Source organism: Macaca fascicularis, chromosome 11, assembly GCF_037993035.2.
Source record: "Macaca fascicularis isolate 582-1 chromosome 11, T2T-MFA8v1.1".
Lineage (NCBI taxonomy): Eukaryota > Metazoa > Chordata > Mammalia > Primates > Cercopithecidae > Macaca > Macaca fascicularis.
In genome coordinates, this window is record NC_088385.1 from 64,088,075 (window position 1) to 64,107,538 (window position 19,464).

Consider the following 19,464-nt stretch of genomic DNA (forward strand, 5'->3'; position numbering starts at 1 on the left):
AGATAATTCATTTCTATTCTCTCAATAATAAAGAATGAATAAGAATTAAAGGGAGGATGGACACTGACTTATTGTTAGTTGGCTGGCCAACTAAGAGTTGATGGGAGCAGACAGAACAAGATCCAGTACAGTAACAAATAACACAGAGGCAAATCTGGATGACAGTGTGCTGGCAACTAATTTAATACATCAGACCAGAGGTGGATGGGAAACCATATACATGATGCTGAGATTGGCTGTGGTCTCTTCCCCACCCTCTGAGGGTAATCCCACACATGCAAGAAATAATGGGGAACAGAGGGATACCAGTTTCTTCTGAAAGTTCTTAAAATAAAAGGACTCCTAGAAGTTGCTATTGCTAAAAGACAGGAGTAGCCAATGACATGGATAAAACCCACAACGGGTCTTCCACATAACACATGTCCACATGTCTAAGCCAGCAGAGGTGCTGCTTATGGCCACCCTTCCAGGAGTTGCAAGAAGAGTATAGTGAACTAAAGGGGCACTATGGAAAACTCAGTTTGATAGTCTAGGATTGATCCAACCTGTTTTGTGGAAATTCCATGTTACTGTCTGCGAACAATTGGTTTCAGGATCTCTAAGCGCTAAAGTCTTCAGCAAATACGCTCTTGGGACTCAGGAGGGCAAGGAGCAGGGGGGCTGACTGTGCCTAGTTGCCTTCATATTCATAATCCTATCTCCCTAAGCAAAACTATTAAGGAAAGGGATTCTCCCTCTCTTATTTGGCTCTGGAAACATCAGGGTTATCGTGATGTTACAATCACTGTCTGATTATTAACAGCTGTATGCCTCAAGATAGCCAGGTTGGCCTGAAAACCCTGTCTTGTTGAGCTCTCATTGCTTCTTAATCATTAAGCAACAAAGACCCAGCAATTTTTCTTTCATACCCCACATCCCCAACAACTAATGACCTAAGGAAACCAAATGATAACAATTACAGATTTTGGTAGGTATACCAAGGAATAATTAAGCAAAAAATCATTGTAGTTTGGGCTCCCTTCTTTTTACCACCATCCCCTCAAAAGCAAATAGAAAATCCCATTCCAATCCCACTGGCTCCAAAGGCACTAGGCTCAGAGTTATTTTAATACAGAAAGGCGTTTTTCTTAAGGGTGTTAATATTAAAGAAAACATCTTTCTTTATTAGAATACCTACTCTAAAGACACTGTAGAAAAAATGGGCAAAATACATGCGAGGGTCCTTCTTTTAGGTTTTAGTGAAGCCAATCACGATGAGCTAAGAATACACTGGCACAACGGGTTAGGAACATGCTAATTCTTCTCTGCAACCCCAAGAGTGAGTGTGTGTGTGTGTCTGTGTGTGTGTGTGTAAGCACTTAAATGCTTCTCTCTATATAGTTAGCGAATTAAAAAATATTTGTTTCTCCAAAGCTTTACCCCTTTCCTTGGAATGTCAAAAGTAGAATGGGAAACAAGAAAGAAGTGTAAGTTAGGTACTCTTCAGGAACAAAACCAGACCTGAAGTGAGAGACAATAGCTACATCTCAATGGACAAAGGCAAGTATACTAAGAGGACTCAATAAAAATGAGTGTTTGTGGGGTAAGGGAATAGAGCAGTGGCAATAGATGAGGCTGCTCATTAGACATTAGAGCTTGAATTTTGCAAGACAAGTCCTAAAGGCCTTTTCCACTGAAAAGGAAATCCTGCCATTTATTTTCTCTTGCTACTAGAGGTAGACAGTGAACAAGGCAACTTTAAACCAAATACCTTGAAAAGCTAGGGCCAAAATGGCAGCACTTCTATACTAATCCAGTTTCCCCAAGACAGTGATGACCAAACGCTCAAAATGTAGACTGCCTGATGATCTTCTGACTAACCTGGGTTAGCACACTACTCCCCTGAGACTTGGAGAATCTAAGTTGAGTCTTGGCAGGAAAAAGATCAATTTTCCCTCTCTACAAATAAAAATAATTAGGGAAAGCTACCCAGATTCAATTCTGAGCACTATATTGGATTGTGTGTATGTTGGAGAGATGGAGATAAAGGATAAAGAGCAGTCACACCTCATATTCGTATAACATCACAGCTGATTAGTTTTTACAAGCAGATTTAGTGCTGGTGAAAAGTTCAGCTTGTTGGGTCTGGGGAATGGGTAAAGATGCCTGTCGAAGAGGTGGCAATAAACATCAGTAAGGCCTCACTGTGGTTTATTTGTCAATGGAGCAGACTCTTCCAAAGAACTGGGGAGCTGCCATGTTATTGTCAATGTGGATGATGGAGTTTGGTTTACAGGTATTTGTTTCACAAACATAAACTGGGCCAGAAAGGTGTAAAGCTTCTAAACATTAGCATTTTGGACTAGTATCCAAGTAGAGGAAGAAATTATTCTCTTAAGTGCCCATGATGCTGCATTTTAGATGACCTAGATCATCAATCAAAGCTCAGTTTGAAAACCAGTAGCTTAAAAGGTCTAGAGAGGCGTGGTGGCTCACGCCTGTAATTCCAGGACTTTGGGAGACCGAGGCGGGCGGATCACCTGAGGTCAGGAGTTTGAGACCAGCCTTAACATGGAGAAACCCCGTCTCTACTAAAAATACAAAATTAGCCGGGCGTGGTGGTGCATGCCTGTAATCCTAGCTACTCAGGAGGCTGAGGCAGGAGAATTGCTTGAACCTGGGAGACGGAGGTTGCAGTGAGCCGAGATCACGCCCTTGCACTCCAGCCTGGGCAACCAGAACGAAACTCCGTCTCAAAAAAAAAAAAAAGAAAAGAAAAAAAAGAAGTCTGGAGAGGAAAGGGCTGCACCTGCTCAGTAGATCTTTCAAACTATTATCTGCACAGTTTGATGTAGTCTGATGGTCCACAGCACTAAAAAGAGCATCATTCTAATCAGTGAATCTGGATTAGGGCTCCAAATGTAACACTACTAAGAGAGGAAGGGGTGACATCTGTAGAGAGCTGGTGTGGTGTAGTGAAGAGGACACTAAACTACGAATCAGCTCCATTTTTGCTTCTATTAGCCATGTAAACTCGGGCTATTCACTTAATCTCTCTGCTTTTGTCTTCTTACACGTAAACCAGCTGACCAAATTAGGATGTTGAGAGAACTGAATCAGATAAAGTATACTCTGGTGACTGTAAAGCACTGTGCATTAATTCACACATAGGAGTTGGTTTAAAACTCCTATTTCTTATAGTTATCCTGGGATGATCTATGACCCCAAAGTGTAGACTGTGAAACAGGAATCTTGATTTTTTTGTTTTTTGTTTTTTTTTTTTTTTGAGACAGTCTCGCTCTGTCACCCAGGCTGGAGTGCAGTGGCCGGATCTCAGCTCACTGCAAGCTCCGCCTCCCGGGTTCCCGCCATTCTCTTGTCTCAGCCTCCCGAGTAGCTGGGACTACAGGCGCCCGCCACCTCACCCGGCTAGTTTTTTGTATTTTTAGTAGAGACGGGGTTTCACCGTGTTAGCCAGGCTGGTCTCGATCTCCTGACCTCGTGATCCGCCCGTCTCGGCCTCCCAAAGTGCTGGGATTACAGGCTTGAGCCACCGTGCCCGGCCTGTTTTTTGTTTTTAATGAAGGGGACTCGATCTATCTCTACTACCACCAACAATGCAAGGCCCTCTCTGCCTGGGGTTTTCAGATGAACTGCAGGGCAGGATAGCCTAAGAAAAAAAGACTTGAGAAAGATGGAAAATCCTCTACCTAAGAATGGGAAATCTCACTATCCCAATTTCCACATGGTTTGGCTAGCTTTAGAAAGGGCAACAGAGAAAGGACAACTAGAGTACTAGGAGTGAGATCTCAAATCTGAGTTAGTCAGACAGTCCTTATCAAGTGTAGTAGTCAGTAAGAGAGAAACCCTTTGGAAAGGGGGTTAGACCTGAATTCTAGTGTTAAATACTCAGGTTCTCAGTATTTTCTAGTTTTTCTATTGGTAAATTGGGAAGAATATACCTAAAATGAGTTGGTAACAGACTAGACCCTATTCTATTTACACTGCCTTGTATTATCCTCTGGGGTAGGATTGAGAGACTGAAATGAAAGGGAGGGTAGTATACCTGCTTTGCGGGGAAATGGAGAACATTGGGAACTGGGGAAGTTAATACAACAGGTTGCACCAGCATTCAGAGTAAGTAATGATCATATGAAGGACACACTTTAAGTCCATTCTAAGGCAGACAGGTCCCTTTTTTTTTTTTGAGACGGATTCTTGCTCTGTTGCTCAGGCTGGATGGAGTGCAGTGGCGCGATCTCGGCTCACTGCAACCTCTGCCTCCCAGGTTCAAGCAATTCTCTGCCTCAGCCTCCTGAGTAGCTGGGATTACAGGTGCCTACCACCACGCCTGGCTAATTTTTGTATTTTTAGTACAGACAGGGTTTCACCATCTTGGCCAAGCTGGTCTTGAACTCCTGACCTCGTGATCTACCCACCTCGGCCTCCCAATGTGCTGGGATTACCGGCCTGAGCCACCGTGCCTGGCCAGGTCCTTTCTGAGGTCATCTTTCTTACACATTACATTGCCTCAAGAGAAAACTACATACGCAGAGGTGTCCGTATATGTGTCTCTCTCTCTCTCTATATATATATGTGTTATTTTTTCTTAAAGATATCTTTAAGATATGCTGGGTCAGGAATAATGTCTACACATCTTTTCAACAGATTCAGAAAAGGTTAGCCAGAAGACGCCCATTCTTTTACCTTACTATAAATATGTTTGAATCTTTCAAAAATGCCCAATTCCAGCAAATTTCTGGGAGGAAGCTGTACCTATCCCAGACACACCTATTTGGTCCCCTTCACCACCTATTTAGGACTCAAAATGAAATCAGCAACAATACAAATAAAGTCATTGACCAGGAGCCATTTTTTTTTTAATGGGGAAAAATATCCAATGTTGCAAAAACCACAAATTTAATTATTCCACAAGCAGCCATGCATGGAGCAAACCCACTCTGCTGAAAAGATTACAGCAAAACAAAATAAAATTAAAAATAAAAAGGAGAGATATAGATCACACAGAGGTACCTAAAAATCTGCCTTCTCTTGTGAGAGCTAGAAGAAAAGGCTTCTTTGGAGAGTCTGTTGGTTAACATCAAAGAAAAGCATCATTACAGGATTATATTAACCTCACTGGCAAAGCTCAATGAGAAGCAGGGAACATGCTAAGTGGTACTAACCTGATGTCATTTAGATATCCGTTCTGGCCAGTCTAGGTGAGGGGGAGAAAACGGAAAATAACTTATAAGAAAACAGCATGGCATGACCGAAAAGGATGTCCATGATGCTATGAATACCCAAGGTCCTCAAACCAAAGCTCACCCCACCAACAGGGAGAGAGGGGCCAGGGACAGGATGACCCACACCCACATACCCAATCTGACTTCTCACCTTTAATGGGAAAGAGCATTTGGTGGTTTTAGCCTTCGGATAGGTGTTTTTAAAAAAAGAGGCTGACAAAGGCAGGAGTGTGAAAAGGAGGAAGAGGAAAGTATTAACCTAATTATTATTTCCTTTTTAGCTCTAAATTTATTGGTAACCTGGGAATAACAACTCATGTCCTCGGTCCTAAAGAGTGTGTTCAAAGGAAGGGAAAAGGGAGACAAGAGAAAGAAACTTTGTTTTTGGAAATCATCCTCAATGGCTTTTCCATTTCTGTTTCCTACATTGGCCAAAATGAAAGACATTCTGACCTGAGACCCAAGGAGGGTGGGATATTGTGGAAGAGGTACTTTTCAGGGCCTAGAAAAAATGAGAAAATTAAAAGCCTGAAACATTCCCTTTGGGGATCATTTCCTGACAAAGCCACTGAGCTGAGTGAAGTGAGCATTGTGGTGGATTCCCAAGCTTTAGGAAAAGGTACCAAGAGTGTCCAGCTGCTGAGCAGAGTGAGCTCCATGCAGAGCAGAGCCTATGCTGGGCAGCTTTTCCAATATATAGCTCAGGCTCCAGAGAAGGCTGCAGCAGCAGCATTTCCATCCAAACACCCTTCTTGCCACTTCCTTTCTTTATGGGCTGCCTCCTGCTCCCACACCCAACCCCACAACTCCACCCCTAATCAGCTTCCTTTAGCCAGGCTCCTCTCCACTTGGAATCTTTGGAGTATGATGGGCTTTGGCCATAGTTCCTTGTCTAGACTTTCTGAGATTCCTGATGCCTCTACCACTACAAGAGTTAGAAGTGCTGAAATCAAAGTGATAAATCTACAAGGATCTAATGAAGAATACATACATTAGTAGAGGCTTGAAGACTAGAAATCAGGATAAAAAAAAGAGAAGCGCTAACTTTGCCTTTGTTATAGTTGTAGGTAGATACAGTCCAGTGTTGTACATAATTAGCTCCAATACCCTATTATAAATTGTCTGTGCTTTCAGAACATCTGTAGCTTTGCTAATGGCTATCATAGTGGGGCAGTCATTTTCCATGTGTAAGTGAAGCAGAGGAACACATCACAGATAGTCAGTTAGGTTACGATGTCACTGGTACTTCTTAATCTAAAGAGCCCAGAGCAGAGCAAGCTATTGAGAGGTGGTTTACATTAGGGGGTTAAGAGCATAGACTCTGGAGCCAGGCTAAATTCAAATACTTAGCTCTTTTGCTAACTAGCAGTGTGAACTTAGGTGGTTGTTTAACCTTTGTGTGCCTTAGTTCCTCATTTATAAAATGGGGAAAATAATATAAACTACTTCATAGGCCTACTATGAGGACTGAGTTAATCTATATCAAGTACTAAGAACAATGCCTAAAAGATAGTAAGTGCTATATAAGTGCTTGCTGCTGCTTTTTTTTTTTTTCTTTTTGAGACGGAGTTTTGCTCTTGTTGCCCAGGCTGGAGTGCAATGGCACAATCTTGGCTCACCGCAACCTCTGCCTCCCGGGTTCGAGCAATCTCCTACCTCAGCCCCCTGAGTAGCTGGGATTACAGGCATGTGCCACCATGCCTGGCTAATTTTGTAATTTTAGTAGAGACGGGGTTTCTCCATGATGGTCAGGTTGGTCTCGAACTCCCGAGCTCAGGTGATCCGTCTGCTTCGGCCTCCCAAAGTGCTGGGATTACAGGCGTGACCCACTGCACCCGACCAGTACTTGCTACTATTATCCACCAACCCGTTCTGTTGGCCACAGCCATGTACAAACTTCTCCTCTCATTCCATCTAGTTGGTTTGTAGGTAAAGGTAGAGAACCCTCTTTGGGCTATGGTTGAATAATTTGGAAGATGGACTTTTCTGACTCAGAATGGAAGTCTACACAACAGGAGGTAAGAAGGTTCCTTCTCCTTGGACTTTGGGCCAGAAGGTTCGTTGTATATCAGTTCACAGTGAGGATCTCTGAGACAATGGAGCAAGTACATAGAGTTGTTCAGTTTTTTAGTTGGAGACAGTATTTTTCTAAACTAATGATGATGATGAAAAGATATATATCTCTATATCTATATCTATCTATCTATATTTATATTTCCCTCGTGAGAAGGGGAGAATGGGAGAATGGGAAGAGAGTAGTGTTCATCTAAGTATATTGATTAAAACTGACCATCTTTTGCCAGGCACAGTGGCTCATGCCTATGATCCCAGCACTTTAGGAGGCTGAGGTGAAAGGATCACTTGAGCACAGGAGTTTGAGACCAGTCTGGGCAACATAGTGAGACCCCATCTCTACAAAAAATAAAAAAGTTAGCCAGGCATGGTAATGCGTGCCTGTAATCCCAGCTACTCGGGAGGCTGAGGCAAGAGGATCGCTTGAGCCCAGGAGGTTGAAGCTGCAGTGAGCTGTGACTGTGCCACTGTACTGCAGCCTAGGTGACAAAGCAAAACCCTATCTAAAAAAAAAATAAATAAATAAAAATAAAAAACAAAGAAAACCCTGACCATCTTTTGACAATGAAGGGAGACTGGTTTTCCCTCTTTTGTTACTCATGTGATTGTGAGATGGTGCTCATATCTGGATACTACATTTTCTGGAAATTTGTTTCCCTCTTGTACACCCACAATGTTTCCTGAATTTCTGCTATTCTTCTCTTCAATCTGATAGGCAAAGGCAACCAGATACAGGGGTACCAAGTATATTTGATGTGGCCCACACATTTAAGAATAACGTTGCCTAAACTGATTCATGTTGGCTTTTAGCCCTAGGAGCTACTCCTGCTGTAGGAAGCAAGGTAAGAAATATAGGAAGAAAGAGACTTCCTTTTCAGGTAGAGACTGGAGGGAATAGTGGTACTCTCTGTGCATGCAGAATGTGGAGCTCATAGAGAATGGATGCCAGACCTGTGCTCTAACAATCACCAACATATCCTAAAAATGAGGCTGGTCAAACAAGATGAATGTACAGCCTGTGTGAACACTATGTCTTCCACTTAGAAGCAAAGATGCCTAAAATGGATAGAGGGAGTGAAAGAGGGTAAGCAGGAGGAGGGTTTTAGAGGCAAGATTCAGACCCTGCCAAAACCATTTCTATTTTCAGTCTAGGCAAATTTACCAAATTCAGCCACTCCAAGTTTTAGTTCTCTTTGTATACCATATGGCAGAATGTATTGAAACAATATAAGTGAAAATCTGTAGCTTCCCAATAAGCCACATTTAGTTTTAGAGATCAAATCTGGGGTTGGCTGATGTTGGTTAAAATAAAACAAACAAACAAACAAACCCAAAAACATTTGTGGAGGGTTCATTCCATTCACAGTTCCAACGTTTAAGAGCTAAAAGCTATGGGCTGACAACTCTCAGATGCTACACTTACCTCTCGGGCAAATATTCTCTCTCGGACCCTTTGATATTCCTCCTCTCTCTCTTCTATTGACTTGCTCCTCCTTCCATCCTGCAATGGAACTCTGATCTAGATCGATGAGCAGAATTAAGCTAGTTAAGTTCTCCTCGTACTGCAAGCTCACTGCACACCAGCAAGGAAGAGAAACCGGGAAAGTTTATAGTTGCCATCAAAAAAATGGAAAAAAAAAAAAGAATAAAATTTCCAGTCCTGGAGAGGTTTCACTGGGTACATCTGACCATGCAGTTTGGGAGATCAGATTTTCTGGATGGCTGGGGACTCTCCATCTCCCCACCCCTCCCACCCACCCAGTATCAAGAATAACAACTATTTATAAGGACTGGGTTGCTTCCCTCTAGTAATCAGGTAGCCTCCAGTCAGTAAGGATCGAGAAAATAGCCCTGGGAAAAGGGACAACACTGCTTTAGAGGGAAAGCAAAGGATAGATGGAAGCTGAAATGGGAGAAGAAACAGGTGTTTAGCAGAGCTGAACATAGAGGAGGAGGTTTATAGAACTAGCACCTGGCATTATTCCTCATTAATCACTAATGCCATGGCCTGAAGACCCAAATCACACACAGCTCAGCAAAGAGGGCCTTGGAAATGAAATCCCAAGGGCGAAGCTAAACTCAAAGTCTAAGCATTTTTTTCCTAATCTTAACTATATTAACTGGAGGTGGGGAAGGGGAGAGACAAATTACAGAAATAAAGACGAAAGAGAACAGAGCAATACAAAGAGAAAGAAAAGGAGAACAGATAGAAAGAGGGGCAGAGAAAGGAAGAGAAGTAAGGTACAGTGGAGGAAGGGGAGAGATAGAGAGATTGACAAGGAAAAGAAGAAAATGGAGGATAGAGAAGAACCTTACATTCTCTAGAAAATGTAGTGAGGTAACCAGAAGGGATGGCTGGGCAAATCACCACCTCTGAGTAGCCTACCATCTAAATCCTCATCATGATCTTTCCTCTCCTGGCCTGCAACTGGTCAACACTGTCCAGGATAGGGTGTAATAAGAGTATCCTTATCCGTACTGCTCTTGAAGGCAAGGAGTTCTAAGGGAGAAAACTCATCAAATGAATATCACCAGATTATAAAAGATTCTGACTTCCACTTCAGAGGCTTTGAAAGCTTCACAAGAAGCAACTAAGGAGATTGCTGCTCTAGGCTGGTCTTCCTGATCTTTACCAATCTCCAAAGGTAGCCATAACTTCAAGAATATCAACCTTGCCTAGATTTAGTTCTCATTAGCTTCAAGAACCTAAATCCTACCAAATGTCCTTTTATAAATTCAGTTCCAAGAAGACACAGGACCTCAAGGAGCTATATTGTCCTCAGCCCCTAGGTAAACCAATGGCAAAGTAGAAAGAACATAATGGGCTTTGAGGTCAGGCAGAATCTCAGCTCTGCCACCTCCCAGCAATATAACTTTACGCAAGTAACTTAACATCTCTTAGCCTCAGTTTTCTTATATGTAAAGTGGGGATAATAACCCCCATCCGTATTGGGTTGTGAAGAGGATTAAAAGAGATAATGCATACAATGTGTTTAGAACACAGCCTAGTTCAGGGAAAACACTCAATAAGATAGCAATTATTATGCTTATTATTAACGTCACAGACAGAAAGTACACAGAAACAACCCTATTGGATCAAGCCTGAAGCTGAGAGATGAAAAGTTCACAATAGGGACAGACTCCACTTTGCCCCAATGTGCCTCTAGGCCTGAATAATTCCTGATCCACGGAAAAAGGGTTTTGGAAAATGGAGAAGGGCATCAGGATGGAAAGGCTCTTTCTCGTTTTTAAAATTTTGTCTTTTTGTATGTTTCTTTGTTTTCAATCAGTCCCAGCGTGTTTGTCCACAGTAGATAATGGCACTTTTCTCAAAAGGACTCCCTCAAATACTCAAGTAGCAAGCAGGAAAGGTCCTGGTCTCAAGACCATACAATATCCCAAGAAAACTAATTTTGACACTAGAGGTAAGATATTATTATAGTTATTAATTAGCAAGATTCATGTAGGCTCTACTCAACCATGGTCTTCAAATCTAATCCCTTTTGGAGGCCAAGCAGAGGCAGGCTGGATCTAAACCTTCTTAGCTAACCCCCAAATAATCACTTAATATCTAAAGGATAGGCTTGAGGTCAAAGCAATAGCCAGGCCCATTTAAAGGGACGGGATAGGTTGTTCCCTTCTTATTCCCACAGCAGTGGATCACAAAGGGGATCTATCTGAGGTTCCCAGCATCAAATGTCAAATTAACTCACTCACCTTGGTGGAAGGAGTTGGAAAAAGATTAAGGAGTTTGCAGAAAGGGATCAGAAACACTTTTATAATTGGGTAAATTAGATCACAACTTTGCCAGTTCAAGGCTAGCCCTAAGCTAGGATAAGAGCTGAAGTGGGACAAAGTAGCTTTTTGTGGTTCCCAAAGAAATCCCTAACTATTAAAGAAAAAAAAAAAAAAAAAAAAGAATGAAACCAACAGCTGGATCAAGGCTGAGGCAGGGATCAACCTTGCTTTATTCCAAATGATGTGGTGTTAGAAGTCAGTGGCAGACCCAAGGAGTTCCAGGCCAAATGAGATCACCTAGCAAACCTCAGCACCATGTCTCTCTAGGGCTAAGAGGGTGGCATCCAGTTCAACAAATAAACAGTTCTCAACATTAAGCCAAAGCCAACTCAGTATAGCTCAATACATTTCTCCGTACTAAGATATTTTGAGTTTTCTCCATCCCACAAAAATTCTTCTCCCTTCCCAGTTTCTCTTACTGCAATCTCTCTGTATAGGCCCACCCCTTTCCATTCTTCACCTGGTTATCATCTCGGTCCATACTGGCATCATCTCTCTTGAGAATGAACCTCTGTTGAAATTCTGTATTCTTCTCATCCTTTATATGTTCTGAAAACCTCTGTTCAGGGCTGAGATTTGGAGAGAAATGTGAAAGGAAAGGAGGACAAAGACCCTTTTGTTAGGAAGCAGACCTATTAGGTACAGCTCTCCTAAATTACACAACTCACACTCAGGGAATTTCTGGAGTAAGGAATCCAAAAAGTCACATGCAGGTTTTAATGAAATCCTCAGGGTCTGTTCTTTATACATCTATAACTTCTCTTCCTCCATAGTTATATCTGTCCTATCAGTGAAGAGAGGCTAAGGCCAGACTTCCTGAAACACCAGTCCCTCTAGAATCTATCTCCAAGGCCTCAGAAAGAGTAGGAATTAATTATATAACCAACCCCAACCCCAAACCCCTTCCCTGCAAAATACTTAAAAATATATATATATTTTTTGAGATGGAGTCTCACTCTATCACCCAAGCTGGAGTGCATTGTGTGATCTCGGCTCACCACAACCTCTGCCGCCGGCATTCAAGCGATTCTCCTGCCTCAGCCTCCCGAGTAGCTGGGATTACAGGCACCTGCCACTGCGCCCGGCTAATTTTTATATTTTTAGTAGAGAAGCTGGCTTCAAGACAGCTTGGCCATGCTGGTCGTGAACTCCTGACCTCATGATCCACCCGCCTCGGCCTCCCAAAATGCTGGGATTACAGGTGTGAGCCACTGTGCCCGGCCATTTTAAAACTTTTTTTTTAAAAAAGTAATAGAGATAGGATCTTGCTATGTTGACCAGGCTGGTCTCCAACTCCTGGCTTCAAGCAGTCTTCCCATCTTGGCCTCCCAAAGTGCTGGGATTACAGGCGTGAGCCACCACGCCCAGCCATCTGCAAGAGACATCCTGATCCTACACCTTCCTCTTCCAACCCAGCAGGTTATCCCAAGGAAGTCTTCCCAAACCATGGTTTCCTCCCTTACATTCTTGTGTTACTAGTTTTGTTGATGATGACAGCTTTCCCAGTTTGATCAACATTGTGGTCCATCCCAAAATAGGCAGCTACCCGGTGTAATAGCATCCGGTGATATGAGGTCATCTGAGGGAACTTCTTGAACTGATTACTGAAGGGAAACACGGGGGAAAAAAGTGAAATAAGACAAACAACTGCAATAACAACCAATTTTAATTTTTCTTACGAGTATCTAAAGTGGAAAGTTTCTTAGGAGAAACAGACATAAGAAATACGGATATTTACTAAATGGGAACCAAACAGGTTTCTCTCAGTTTCTTTATCTACAGTATTCTGCAGATTACTATGACCTACTTTCCTCATTAAGACTACTCATTGCTGGGTGCAGTGGCTCATGCCCATAATCCCAGCACTTCGGGAGGCCGAGGCGGGTGGATCAATTGAGTTCAGGAGTTCAAGACCAGCCTGGTCAACATGGCAAAACCTCGTCTCTACAAAAAATACAAAAATTAACTAGGCATGTGCCTATCATCCCAGCTACACAATGGCTGAGGTACAAGAATCACTTGAACCCAGGAGGCAGAATTGCAGTGAGTGAAGACTGTACCATGGCACTCCAGCCTAGGCGACAAAGAAAGATTGTCTCAAAAAAAAAAAGACTACTTATTAAGCCCTAGTTCCCACCCACCTAGATGATGTTTGATAAAGAAAAAGGAAGACATTTAAGAATAGTAAAATCTGGGACAAGGGCGAGCTGCTGAAAAGATATAAATTATTTTTCAACTGAAATCTACATAATAACTTAAAAACTTCAGTATGTTTTCAAAAATCACACTTCAAGGGAAACATCTCCTAAAATTGTACCTAAATTTATTTCCAGTGCCCCCTCCCACATCTAAATATGTATTTCATGCAAGTAACTTACTTGTTGTCGTTAATAAATTCCAGAATCTCCTGTTCTAATTTTAGCAGCATCATTCTGTCCCTGTTTAAAAAAGATTAAAACAAAACAAAACAAAAAGCAGCCCTCCCATAGACATTGAAAGTAGGGATTGAAAACACAACTTGCTCATTATAGAAGTTGAAAAAGGTATATATCCAAACCCAGTAATGAACCATAACGCTGCTAAGCCTCACTTGCCTATTTTATAATATTTTTAAAAAGAAAAACAACCCGAGTATACATTTTGCAGGTCCTTCAATCATATACTTTGTTATACCATATCAGAAATCTCACTGTTAGCAACATATTCATATAAACACGTTATAAATCTAATCGTCATTCTATATTCCATCTTGTTATATACAGAATTTTAAAGGAATTATAATTTAGCTTATGTACAATCAACTGTTTTTTCTTTCTGTGCTTTTTATTTTAGCTCCTCTTACTATCACTCCCAATGTGTGCTTTTTAATCACTATACTTCCAAGCCTTCATATTTCTCTGTTTCTGCATTCTTCTTTCACAGAATTTTCCCCAATTCTTCTGAAAACAGAAACCTCAATGTGAGAGTATTTTGAAGCCCTCACAGAATATAAAACTATACCTGACAAATACTGGGGGGACAGGGAGATAAGCATCCTAGATTCTAAGAATGGAAAAATTCTGGAAAGCCATTTGGCCTCTTGGAATCTTGCTATCCTCTAACCTCTTTTCCTCTTATACCCATCATGTTATTACCTTGGGTTCTTTTTCAGTGTATTTACAAGAAATTCATGTAGGTCTATTCCAGTGGAGTCCGTATATTCCTGGCTGGAGTCTAGAACCACCACAACAAAAGAAATTTAAAATAAATGAAACTGCTTTGCATGCTATCTAATCCTAAGCAGAAGTCCACAACCTAACCAAGAGATACAAGAATAGGAAAGCAAAATCAAACTTCCAGGGTTTTAACATAAAATCCAGAATGACCTTGATGTGCTAGATCCCAAAATTCCACATCAAAATGACAGAAGAAACAATCTGGGCCATAGTATTACATCAATATTACACTGAAAAGCCATCTGTCATCAATAGGTATTTACTGAATGTCCTGATCAAAACAAAGCAGGTTTTATTAAGGAAAATAAATTCCAGGTAAGGGCAGTCAGGGCTGAATTTTCCAGAATCTCAGTAAATATGCCCAAACATTATTTTTTAATCCTGTTTGCCTTTTCTAATCAATTATCATTTTTATGGACTATGTCTTTTTGCTACCAGTACAAGAGTTTAAAGGCAAAGACAGTCGAATAATTAGAGACAAATCTGCATTATTAAAAAAATTAAAAAAAAAAAAACCAGGCCAGGTGCAGTGGCTCACACTTGTAATCCCAGCACTTTGGGAGGTCGAGGTAGGTAGATCACCTGAGGTTAGGAGTTCGAGACCAGCCTGGCCATCATAGTGAAACTAAATATCTCTACAAAAATACAAAAGTTTGCTAGGTGTGGTGTCATGTGCCTGTAGTCCCAGCTACTTGGGAGGCTGAGACAAGAAAATCGCTTGAACTTGGGAGGCAAAGGTTGCAGTGAGCCAAGATCATGCCACTGCACTCCAGCCTGGGCGACAGAGGGAGACTCTGTCTCAAAAAAATAAAAATAAAAATAAATAAACAAATATCACCCTAGCCATCCCCAAACCAAAATATAAATGGCATCTGGAGGATTTGCTACCAATGATGATCAATGTCACCATTATTCCAGAGCACAAGTAAAATCAGAATTGACTACATTGTCCTCCCATGGATAATGCCAATGCATATGGAGTAGCTGTCTGTGGCATGCGAGCTCCTAAGGCAGGTTCAGTTACAGAAACAAAGAAAGTAACCTAGTTAGGCATCTCCTCAAGCAACCAAGTTAGCAGAACACTACAAATTGATGGGCCAGTAAGGCTAGCAGGTACCAGGCTTCAGGATAAAAGTAAAGGGCACAGCCCTAGAACAGATAAGAGATGGGAAAAACTCCTCACCTCTGGACAGCATCTTTCTTGGGATCTTTTCTTTGTTTTTGTCCTTGTCTTCCTTTTCAGAGACATCTTTTGTGGACTTTTCTTCCTCCTTGTCAGAAGGGCAACTGATGTGCAACTGAATTATATCCTTAAGAGGAAAAAGGATAATCAAAGGGGGAAAAGGATTTTAACTTTCTTGCAGCTCCCTTGGAATCTCAAAGAAGGTAAATATTGGGGTGGCAGCTCTCTCTTACAGATTAGTGTTATTTTGCTAATTAAACTGTTTTAGTTTTGTTCTATCAAGAGGGTAGAGGCACAGCTTTTTCTGCCAGCAAGCACAGCCTACTTTATGGAGAGCTCAAATTACACAGGCTGTTCTTGGCATAGGTGTTGGATGGGAATGGTTCTAACCACCAGAGCAGGAGGGTACACATAAGAAAATAAGATCTAGCTCTGGGATCTTCTTGTCTGCATCATCCTAGGTGGTCAAGATATGAAGTCCTATACTTCATGCTGTCAGCTATGCTGGGGTTATTTTCTTTTTTCTTTTTTAGGGTTCCCCTCCTCCCTGGCACAGATCTGTCAGCACTGCCACTGCCACTGGAACCCGCAGCTGGGAGGAGAGACCATGCCCTGTTTTAGTACAACAGCTTTGTTCTGAAGTACCTTCTACCCTGATTTTCAAGTCTGATGTTGCTGTGATTGCTGTACTACATTTTACCAAAAAACTGCCAAGCGCAAAAGCCACACTTACTCCTGCAAATGACCTACCTGGGTTTCTAATGGCCCATCAGCAAATGGGGTGGAGGACTCCTCACACACTGCCAGGCTGCGCACCAACTTTAGCTTGGAATTAGACTGAAAAAAACAATTTTCAGTTTTGTTTTTTTATATATATCTTATATCTTTCTTCCCTTGGTGAATATTCAGAAAGCTTTTGGCTGAATGAAAAGTGTCCTCTTTGGCTCTGTTACTTGCTGTTTCCATTAAACAAGGGATGGGTCCTACTCACCAGTTCCTGATTCACTTGAAAGATACTTCTCTTGCTTACAACAGTAGACATGTACAAACTGGCTATGTGGACAGATGGTCGGAAACCATTTCACTTAGCCCTCTTCTCTCTTCAGCCCCGTACTCTAATTTCAGTCTCAGAACTTTATGCAAATACACATCAACATAGCATAGTAGAAACACAATGGGGCTGAGAGCCAAAAGTCCTAGCTTCAACTCCTGGTTTTGTACTTACAAGCTATGAGACCCTGAGCAAATTACCTTACCTCTCCAGGTCTCTGTTTTTCCTCAGGAAAATGGCGATAAATACCTAAAATTATCTAAAAACCTGTTGTGAGAATTAGATAATATATAGTATGTAAATATACATATCATTAAATAGTGCTTAGCATACAGTAGACAATAAATGCTAAATGACTCTAAACCTGAGATGCCAAGGGTATGGAAAGAAGTGTCTAAGAAAAGAGTAAGAGAAAGACAGGCCAAGCATGGTGGCTCACACCTGTAAACCTGGCATTTCGGAAGGCCGAGGTAGGAGGACCACTTGAGGCCAGGAGGTCACAGTCTGGGCAACATAGTGAGACCCTATCTCTAAAAAAATTTTTTTTTAAAATTGGCCAGGCGCAGTGGCTCATGCCTGTAATCCCAGCACTTTGGGAGGCCGAGGCGAGCGGATCACGAGGTCAGGAGATCGAGACCATCCTGGCGAACACGGTGAAACCCTGTCTCTACTAAAAATACAAAAAAATTAGCCGGGTGTGGTGGCGGACACTTATAGTCCCAGCTGCTCGGGAGGCTGAGGCAGGAGAATGGCGTGAGCCCAGGAGGCGGAGGTTGCAGTGAGCTGAGATTGCGCCACTGCACTCCAGCCTGGGCGACAGAGCAAGACTCCGTCTCAAAAAAAAAAAAAAAAAAAAAAATTAGCTGGCTATGGTGGCACATGACTGTGGTCCCAGCTACTCGGGAGGCTGAGGTGGGAGCACTGCTTGAGCCTGGAAGGTTGAGGCTGCAGTGAGCTGTGATCATGCCACTGCACTCCAACCTGGGCAATAGAGTGAGACCCTATCTCAAAAAACCAAAAAAAAAACAAACAAAAAAAAGATAGATAAAACTTTATTAATACTTGGGATTTAATGCAATAAAACCTAATTTGCCCGCTTTACTTCTGCTAGCTGGTGAATCCCAAAAATATCAGAAATCCTATGCAAATCATTTCTCTCCTAGTGACCCACCCAAAGCTAAAAACTGTAGGGTGACTCATCAGAAATCTACCTATAAACATTTACTGAGACTCAATACACAATAAAACCAAGGATTACAATAAACACCAAAGCACAAGACATGACAGGTATGCTCCAGGTAGTGCAGTACAGAGGAAAGAACTTGTGAGCCTGAAGAATTAACTTCATGCCTAATTCTGCCACTTGCTACTGAATGCACTTTGTTAAGCCACTCAATCCCTATAGCCCAAGTTTCCTCATCTGTAAAATGGAGATAATAGCTGTCTTACTTATCCCAAAAAATTTGAGAGGAACTAAAGTAGCAGTAAGTAACCTCTGTTTTGAACTTTAACATCAAGCGCATCACTATGGATCAGGCCACGCAAGACAAGCCACAGAGCCAATTTTTAGTTCTTGGCCTTCTTCAAACTCAAGTCACACAGTAGCTGAGCCACTCTCCAAATTCTATCATTATTTTTTTGGAGGAACAGAGTAGCCAACCTTAATTATTACTTTTGGAGGCAATTCTTCCCAATGCAAGAAAAATTTAATACTTTACTGCTTCCCAGCTAAATTAGAAACCTATCACATACTACCACATGTAGTCTTCCCTGATAACTCTGCTTAAAATAATCTGTGAGGTGCTAATTGTATCATGTAATGATTAAAAGCAAAATCCTCTTCCTGCCCCTAAAAAGTGAAACATTAAGTTACCTGGGTACAGTGGCTCATGCCTGTAATCCTGGCACTTTGTGAGGCCAAGACAGGTGGATCGCTTCAGCCCAGGAGTTCAAGAACAGCCTGGGTGACATGGCAAAATCCCATCTCTACTAAAAACACAAAAATTAGCCTGGCATAGTGGTGTGTGCCTGTAAGCCCAGCTACTTGGGAGGCTGAGGCATGAGAATCACTTGAACAAGGAAGGCGGAGGTTGTAGTGAGCCGAGATCGCACCACTGCACTCCAGCTACAGAGTGAGACTCCATCTCAAAAAAAAAGAAAAATAGCCAGGCATGGTGGCTCATGCCTGTAATCCGAGCACTTTGTGGGGCTGAAGCGGGTGGATCACCTGAGGTTGAGAGTTCGAAGCTGGGCGTGGTGGCTCATGCCTCTGTAATCCCAGTACTTTGGGAGGCTGAGGTAGGCGGATCACTTGAGGTCAGGAGCTCCAAACCAGCCTGACCAACATGGTGAAACCCCGTTTCTACTAAAAATACAAAATTAGCTGGGCATGCTGATGCATGCCTATAAGCTCAGCTACTTGGGAGGTTGAGGCAGGAGAATCGCTTGAACCCGGGAGGCGGAAGTTGCAGTGAGCCAAGATTGCGCCATTGCACTCAAGCCTGGGCAACAGAGCAAAAAACTCCAAAAAAAAAAAAAAAAAAAGTAAAACATTAGCAGGAAAAAAAAAAAGCCTGTATTTTTAGGATATCCAAAAATGTTGAGTCATTTTTCTTAGTGGGCAGGATTTAGAAAATTTACAAGTGAAAAAAAAAAAGGAAGGGTTTGTAAGACTCATATAAGCAGCCATTCTCCTAGAGAAGCTAGGAGTGAGCAGAGAAACTGGTATTTCAGCACAACTAGTATCCAGTTCTTTCAGGCTCTGTGGAAGGCTCCAGCTGGGCAGCCTTTCAGGCATCAAATGTGTATACACCTATGTATGCATACAGTTTCCATTAGAGGTGTGTATGTGTAGGTGTACATGTGTGTATTATGCAGGTTCACAATTGGGGTACAGAGTACAGGTGAGAAAACTCTGCC

General features: G+C 42.0%; 1 protein-coding gene across 50 annotated transcripts in view; it reads right to left on the minus strand.

The window, feature by feature from the left end:
- The window catches only part of R3HDM2 (R3H domain containing 2), a 182,395-nt gene that overhangs the window by 31,543 nt on the left and 131,388 nt on the right, over nucleotides 1-19,464 (minus strand). For 27 of the 50 annotated variants that reach the window (XM_074007248.1, XM_074007239.1, XM_015431075.4 and 24 more), the window contains 9 exons: nucleotides 16,245-16,331; nucleotides 15,495-15,621; nucleotides 14,231-14,309; nucleotides 13,475-13,534; nucleotides 12,560-12,700; nucleotides 11,557-11,665; nucleotides 8,722-8,817; nucleotides 5,166-5,197; nucleotides 5,014-5,067 (listed from right to left, as the gene is read on the minus strand). In XM_074007248.1, coding sequence (XP_073863349.1) covers nucleotides 5,014-5,067; nucleotides 5,166-5,197; nucleotides 8,722-8,817; nucleotides 11,557-11,665; nucleotides 12,560-12,700; nucleotides 13,475-13,534; nucleotides 14,231-14,309; nucleotides 15,495-15,621; nucleotides 16,245-16,331 — 785 coding nt within the window. The remainder of the gene's footprint in view (nucleotides 1-5,013; nucleotides 5,068-5,165; nucleotides 5,198-8,721; nucleotides 8,818-11,556; nucleotides 11,666-12,559; nucleotides 12,701-13,474; nucleotides 13,535-14,230; nucleotides 14,310-15,494; nucleotides 15,622-16,244; nucleotides 16,332-19,464) is intronic. The other 23 variants (XM_074007256.1, XM_074007243.1, XM_074007251.1 and 20 more) reach the window with 3 other exon arrangements.